This window comes from Antrostomus carolinensis, unplaced genomic scaffold (genome assembly GCF_000700745.2).
Source record: "Antrostomus carolinensis isolate BGI_N321 unplaced genomic scaffold, ASM70074v2 scaffold5042, whole genome shotgun sequence".
In the NCBI taxonomy this organism is placed as follows: domain Eukaryota; kingdom Metazoa; phylum Chordata; class Aves; order Caprimulgiformes; family Caprimulgidae; genus Antrostomus; species Antrostomus carolinensis.
The window spans coordinates 1,184-9,238 of NW_010300062.1; the positions used below are offsets into that span (position 1 = coordinate 1,184).

An 8,055-nucleotide genomic window follows, 5' to 3' on the forward strand; every position below is an offset into this window, starting at 1 on the left:
CCTTGTGAAGCCAATAATAAATCAAGGCCCATCCTGTTTTGGATCACTACCTTTGACAGGCTAGACACTTCAATTTGCAGAGCCTGTGTGGCATCAGTGGTTCTGTTCTCAGTGTTCTCTATCACTGCTGAAATGTTCACTACAGTTTTTTTCTCATTCACTTACCCCAAGTCATGGGAGAAACCATCTTGCAAAACTATGAAACTCAGCAGGCTTGTCAGTTACAGCATTCATTATGAACCCTCTTCATTTCAGGGAAGTTCTTACCCCTCCTCCTTGTGAATGTGGCTCATTAATCATTGTGATGTTGGGAACTAAAACTCCAAGGTGTATGTGGGTCCCATTTTATTCTCAGAACTGTACTGATTTGTTGTAAAATTTCTGCTATAAAATGAGACTCTCTTATCTGATGACATTCCCATTGGTACACCAAACCTGAGTATTGTCTCCTTTAGTAAACACTTAAAAACTTTAGTTTTGCTGGTGCAACAGGGAAAGGTTTCTGCCATCCTGAGGAAGTCTCAACCAATACCAAAGGGTATTGAGAGCCATTTTGTCTCAGCCATTCAGAAAAATCTATTTGCCAATAATCACCCCAAGTGCTTCCCCTCCTGGTTTTTCCTGGTGGGAGTCTTTTTCTATTTACTGGATTAATTTTCAAATACACTACACATCTTTCTTTTACCATCCTGACAATCTTAGTCATTCCGACACTAAGTGCCTGTGTCCTCAGACTGTTAATCATGGCTTCTATTCTCCAACATGTTTCTCTGTGTTTTTCTTCAACTATTTTAACCATCAGTTGAAACAGAATGATAATTCGACCTTCAGGGTTTATCAACCACCCACCTTCATTTTCAGTTGCCTTTAATACTAGAGTCAGGTGGGGTTTTTTGTTGGTTTTTGTTTTGTTTTGGTTTGGGTTTTTTAATCTGCTTTACTATAATTTGGTGCTTCAAATGTCAGTTTTAACTCCTTTAGAGGTATTAGAGCCAGGATGCCCTTCTCTGCCACCTCGTTTGCTGTTTTGTCTGCCAGTCTGTTACCTACATGCTCTGCAGCATTTCCAAACTGGTGAGCCTTGCAATGCATTATCACCACTTTCTCAGGTTTCTGTACTTCTTGCCCAGATTGGTCCATGAGCATGCACCACTCCAAAAGCATATTTAGAATCAGTCCATATGTTTACATTCTTTCCTTGAGATATTTCAAGAGCTCTTCAGAGGGTGATTAGGTCTGCCTTTTGTGCTGATGTACTTACAGGCAATGCTTCAGCTTCAGTTACCTGATTGATGGTGGCAACAGTATATCCAGCCATCCTCTTCCCCTCACGAACAAAACTGCTTCCATCTGTGTACAGCTCCAGGTCTAAGTCAGTGAGTGGTTCATCCTTGAGATCTGTGCGACTGCCATACACCTGTTCTATGGTTTGCAAACGGTCAGGCTCTAAGGATTCCCGGTCCTCAGTTTTGGACACGAGGAAAACAGCAGGGTTTATCGCAGTGGTTGTCTTACATCTCACATTGTCCTGTTTCAGGACAACAACCTGGTACTTGAGCATACTGCTAGGGGATAGCCAATGTCCCCCCTTTTGCTCCAATACTGATATAAACAGTCATTTGTTGTCCCATTGTGAGTTTTCGGGCCTCTTGTATCAAGAGAACTGTTGTGGCCACAGCTCGTAGGCATCCTGGTCATTCTTTACTCACATCCCACAGGTGTTTTCCATTTCCCGTCTTTGGGTCAGCACCCCCAGTGTCAGATGCTGTCTTTCGTGCGCAAATAGTTCAAATGGTTTTCATAGGTCTGGCAGGCCCAGTGCCGGGGCTGACATTAATACCTTCTTGATGTTTTGAAAGGCTGTTGGACATTGAAGGGTCCACTGGAGTCAAGGTGTCATAGAGAGGTCTTTGCATAAGTCCACAGTTGGGAATCCACAGTTGACACCAACCAGCCATTCTAAGGAAAGCTCTCAGTTCTCTGGCATTGCTGGGTTCTGGCGTCTCGCAGATTGCCTCCTTCCGTTCAGTTCCCAATCTGCAACATTCCTGTAAGATCTCAAAACCCAAATAAGTTACCATTTATTTTCCAATTTGGACCTTCCTTTGCGACACCCGATAGCCTCCTTGGCCCAAAAAGTACAATAGACTAATAGTCACGTTTCTGCTGCATCCACATATTGTAGTATCAGTCTTGCAGGCTTACTTTTTCTCCAAATTTCTAACTCTTTGGCTAATTGATTTCCAAATATAGTTGGGCTATTTTTGAACCCTTGCAGCAACGGTGTCCATGTGAGCTGTATCTTCCATCCTGTCGTAGGATTTTCCCACTCAAAGGCAAATAATGCCTGACTATTTTTCTCTAGAGGTATGCAAAAGAAGGCATCCTTAAGATCTAATACTGTAAACCATTTGTGCTTTTCTCTTAAAGCTCTTAGCAAAGTGTACAGATTGGCCACCACTGGGTGCATGTCTTGCACTATTGAATTTACAGCCCTGAAATCCTATACCAACCTGTTCTCTCCAGTTCCTGGTTTCTTTACAGGTACGATTGGAGTATTAGAATCATAGAATGGTTTGGGTTGGAAGGGACCTTAAAGATCATCTAGTTCCAACCCCCTGGGTTTAGATTATTGTACTGGGATTCACATTCTACTAATAATCCATATTGTGTAAAATTTCCAATTATTTTCTCTAATCCTTTTCTTGCTTCTAGTTTCACGGGGTAATGTTTTTGCCTTACCAGAATTGTTCTTTCTTTGAGCGTTACCTGCACAAGTTCTGCTGCTTTAGACCAACCTGGTGCCTCACTGGCCCAAACCAAAGGTATGACAGTGTCCTCTATGTCTTGGGAAACCTCATTCCTTTTCAGGATGTCTTGTAACATAAAAATTTTCACCTCTATGGCCCTTGATTCAGGTACTAGCACTCTCTGTCTCCATCCTTAAAAGTTAATTTTGGCTTCTAATTTACTCAATAGATCTCCTCCCAGTAGGGGAATAGGGAAATCTGGTATATTCAAAAATTTGTGTAAAAACACATGAGTCCAAATCCACACTTTACTAGACAAAAGAAAGGCCTAGTTTCCCTTTCCCCTGTGGCACCAACAGCTGTTAAACTCTGACCACTAAACTTATCCTTACAAGTATTCAAAACAGAGCATGCCACCCTTGTACCTACTTTCTCATTCCCCAACTTTAAGGTGACCAGGAGCTCTACTGGGGATACTTCCGAGTGTGCCCCCAGTCCCTGTCAAGCTGATTCCTGTCCCAGAGTAAGTAACTCTGTAAATCTAGAGTTCTCCTTCCCTCTGGATGCAGTTTTTCTAGGACACTGTATCTTTTATTTTGAGGACATTCCCTTTTCCAGTTGTCCATCTTTCTTCCAATTTTTGTAACTTCCTTTTAATATCCAGATTTCATTGCCCAATAAATGTATTTACCAGTGACAGAGCGTCTCCCTCTCTGACTGGATCTAAGTCAGAATATTTACAAGCAGTTTCACGTCACCACTCATCAAATGCAGGTTTTTAATCCTTTTCTTGGATAACTTAGTGATTACATTTTTCACCCCACATAAAATTAGCCTTTGATTTCCAAAGTCTGTGTTGATTCACGAGAATTTTCCCTGTATGTTCCAGTCATTTCTTTCCATGCCTTTAAACCAGGTACAGATAAAGGCACTGTTACTCACACCAGCTCTCCCTCTGGTCCTACTGCCTGCCTCAGAGGGGCTTGGAATACAGCTTCTCCTCGTCTAGCCTGTCCCACAACCAGACTATAACTTTCATTCCTAAAAGCTTTTGCTTCTTTTTCCTCCTGACCTTCATCCCTCCTGTTTTTCACTTGCCTATTTCATCCTTTATTACCAGAAATTCTTTCTCTGTCTTGTTCCCAGTTTTCATTTCCATACTCAGAACATTAGTATCCTTACTAATCAATACGCAGTCCTTTCAACTACTGTAATTATTTCACAGAAAATAAATCAACATGTGGTATCTTATCCCATTTTTCTTCCTTCCTACAGAACAACCTTAACTGTAAAATAGTTTTATACTTTATAGTTACATTCTTTGGGCGTTTTCCCTGCTTATCCAAAGTGTACATCAGCCACCAATGATTACAGTACTCTATGAGCTGTTTCTGAGTAAGTGGATCTCCCCCGATCTTTCCCCAGTATTTCAATATACATCCCAGAGGAGATTTTTTCTAAAACCATCCCCCTTTTGTGTAAGGCTATGTTTCCATTATGAAACAAAATAGAGAGCAACACAAGATAACAAAGTAAAAACAATGTAAAATGCAGAGAACATTACAAAAGACAACACAGCACTGAGTACTGGAACCCCTTACGTCTGGTGAAACCAATTTCAGCCCACCCTTTAAACAACACAAAGAATGAACCAAAAATAGGCAAAAACCTGACACAAAAGGTGCACTGCCTGAAAACCCGAGGAATTTTTGCACCTATGGACACAACCTCATCAGTTGAAAGAACTGAATGCTTTTAATCAAATGTCAGTGTTTTCCCATGAGATCAAAATGAGTTTTCAGAAGGTGCACTAGTAGCAAGAAGAGAATATTGCCCTTCCACTGTCTTTGCAATGTCAGTGCTCTCTCCATTAGGCTGTGCATTTAATCTCCCTCACCTGTCACCTATTTCCACCTGTCCTAACTAAACTGACAGTGTCTGAAGTCACCTTTCCAGCAGCCTGCCTGCACAGAAGCCCTTGCAATTGCTCTCGAGACTTCCATTCCCCTTACTCTTTTATCACTCAGACACATCTCAACAATCCAGTTGCTGCTTTGAGATTCAGGGATTTAAAGCTTCCTTATCTCTCAATGGTCAGTTTAATTACGCTTTTAGCTATATCTTTAATTGTGTTTCTTTTAGAATTTCCTGTCAGTCTGAAACATCTCTTGCATGGTTATGCCCTGTGGAATGTGACCTTCATTGGTGGCCGCTTCTAATTGGCATAGAGTTGAGGAGTGTGTTTTATTTTAACGGTGAATCTGATCCGGTTTATTTTGTTTGTTAAAAAAGAAAATTCCCTCTTTGTCTTTGTGCAGCCAATTCTCAAAGGAAAGCAGGTGGGAGTTGGTACAAAGGAGCTGATGTAAGGAAAAGTGATGCAAGTCCCAGGTGGCTGATAAGAGACATGATGAGACTGGGGAAGTGAGGAGTAAGGGTGTCTACACTGTGTCAGACCTCAAGGGACAGCTTTTCCTGCCTGTCCACGTCTAGTTAGGAGAGACCTGGGATCAACATAAATCAGAGAATTCTACATGTACACCCTCACACTCTCTTCCTTGAAACAAAAAGACATGGGCTGATCTCAGACTCCTTCTGGATGGCTTGTTGTACCACAGCACTACCCTTGGAGTGACATTTCTTCCTCTTCATGTCCACTTTCCACCTTCCAAGCTGCACTGTGTGGCAGAGTTTCTCTCATGCTGTTTACTACCTCCAAGGAAAGCTCCAGCATCTGGGAAATGGCTCTTCAAGCAGGTATCCCAACCCGTCAGCCTTCTTTGTGGCCTTCCACCTGACCAGATAGAAGTAATCTCATCATGATCTCCCAAGGCTGATAGCATTTCAGCTTCTCAGAGAGACACAAGCTCTGTGGCTGCTGCTGTCCCATGATGGGCTCAGGCAGAAGAGATATGACAAACAAATTCCAAGTCACCTTCCAGGAGTGAGCCTGCTTGCTCGGGCAGAGAGGATCTCATGGTCAATGTGCCAGTCAGGTGCCTTCTGCTGACCTGTCAGAGATGCTGGCAGATGTGAGCTGAGCTTTAAAGCACATGTTCTGGTCATGAGTCAAGGGCTGACCTGTCAGCTATTTCAGAAAGAAGTGACCTCACAGCCCCCTTCACAGCCATTGGCTCCCTACCTGATTAAGAGTTCCTGAGAAACTATTGACCACATGATACCATACCCAACCATCACCCTCCTTGGGGCCCAGAACCTGAGCAGATAAATGTAAGCTTGTTTCATTAAATTTATCTGAGAGATTTCCTACCAGCAGTTTGAGTGGAGAAAAGTTCCTCAGAGGAATACTGGATTTATCCTGCTGCATTTTATAACTCTGCTTCTGCCTCTCCCTTTTTTCTTCTTCCTCTGTCTGTTTTGTATTCAGAGAGCTCTCCCAGGGAAAGATCAATTGAATCCGAGAGTAATGCAGGTGGGAAGAGACCCCTGAGCACTGTTGTCCCGGCTCTGGCTGGGATGGAGTTCACTTTCCCCACAGCAGCCCAGATACTGCTGTGCTTCACAATCCTGCCTGAAACCATGTTGATCACACACCAATGGTTTGGCTGTTACTGAGCAGTGCTCACACCGCATCAAGGCTGCCTTTATCTTGACCCAGGAGTTTTTTCTCCCTTGTCCTGCTGAGGAGGGGGAGTGAGACAGGGGATTGGTGGGCACCCGATGACCAGTCAAGTTTAACCCCCCACAGTCATCTTGCCCAACTCTCCTGCTCCAGGCAGTGTTGCCTAGATGAGATTGCTCAAGGCACTTTTAGGCACTTCAACAGTTGTGGAGGAAATTCAGAGAGGTGAAACATGGAGGTGTGTGTGCCTCTGACTACATCATACTTCCACAGGCCTTCATGGCAACTGGGCATTTGCCTCCTGAACCCATCCTGCCTGCTGGGGCTGCTCCCCCAGCTCCAGAGGAGATGTGAAGAGATGGCAGCTGAGATAAATAACATTCAGCTGGTTTCTTTATCGATTTTGTCTAAACAGGGACCCTGGATCCATATGTACATGAAATTTATTGTTTAAGAAGAAAACAGATAGAAGTCAAAGAATAGTAATATTAAAGGGTGCAAACAAAAAACAAAATGCAAAAAAACCTCACAGTCACTAAGGAAAAATAAAGACACATCAAGAGAACTTAGTCCCAGCATTTCCTGAGATACAGTGAGAGCCCAAATGGGACAATGGGCACCTTATACACCAGGGGTCCTCAAACTTTTTAAACAGGGGGCCGGTTCACTGTCCCTCAGATACTGTCAGGGGCCGGACTATAGTTTGGAAAAAAAGAACGAATTCCTCTGCACACTGAACATATTTTATTTGTAGTAGTGCACAAAAAACAGGAAAAAGAATGCAATATTTAAAATGAAGAACAATTGTAATCAACAAAAACAAATAATATTTCAATGTGAACTATGGGCCTGCTTTTGGCTAATGAGATGGTCAATGTTAGGTTCCATGTTTGTCACTGCTAGTCATAGCAAGTGATGCCAGTGTTCATCAGTTAGTCTGGATCTGACTGGAGATTTCAGATGTTTCATTTGGCCTCTCGCCTGTCGCAGGGGGGCATGTCGAGGACGAGCTGTTGGTTCCAGCCCAGTCCCAGCAGGTGCTGGATTAAGTGGCAGGAAGTCATCTGTGGCTGGGGGGGGCGGCGAGTTCTGTAAATACCGGCAGGACGGATTGAGGACCCTGGGGGGGCCTTATCCGCCCCTGGGGGGGCCTTAGCCGGCCTGTGGGCCGTAGTTTGAGGACCCGTGTTATACACTGGAAGTAGCACTTCTTTACACTTTATCCTTAGGCAATCCTTAAGGTCCTGGTTCCTCATGCTGTAGACGAGGGGGTTCACTGCTGGCGGCAACACTGAGTACAGAACTGCCATCAACAAATCCAGAGATGGGGATGAGATAGAAAAAGGCTTCAGGTAGGCAAACATGCCAGTGCTGAGATACAGGGAGACCACAGCCAGGTGAGGGAGGCATGTGGAAAAGGCTTTGTGCCGTCCCTGCTCAGAGGGGATCCTCAGCACAGCCCTGAAGATCTGCACATAGGACAGCACAATGAAAATAAAACACCCAAATATTAAACTAAGGGTAAAACCAAGAAGCCCAACTTCCCTGAGGTAGGCATCTGAGCACGACAGCTTGAGGATCTGGGGGACTTCACAGAAAAACTGGTCCACAGCATTGTCCTTGCAGAGAGGTAGTGACAATGTATTGGCCGTGTGCAGCAGAGCATTGAGAAACCCAGAGCTCCAGGCAGCTGCTGCCATGTGGACACAAGCTCTGCTGCCC

General features: G+C 43.9%; 1 protein-coding gene across 1 annotated transcript; it reads right to left on the minus strand.

Moving 5' to 3' along the window:
• Positions 1-7,298: 7,298 nt before the first annotated feature.
• On the minus strand, positions 7,299-8,049 carry LOC114818335 (olfactory receptor 14J1; the record flags this gene model as incomplete). The annotated part of the gene is made up of 1 exon (XM_029083754.1): positions 7,299-8,049. A coding segment is annotated over one exon (751 nt), but the record flags the coding sequence as incomplete, so codon positions are not given.
• Between the last annotated feature and the right edge of the window lie 6 nt (positions 8,050-8,055).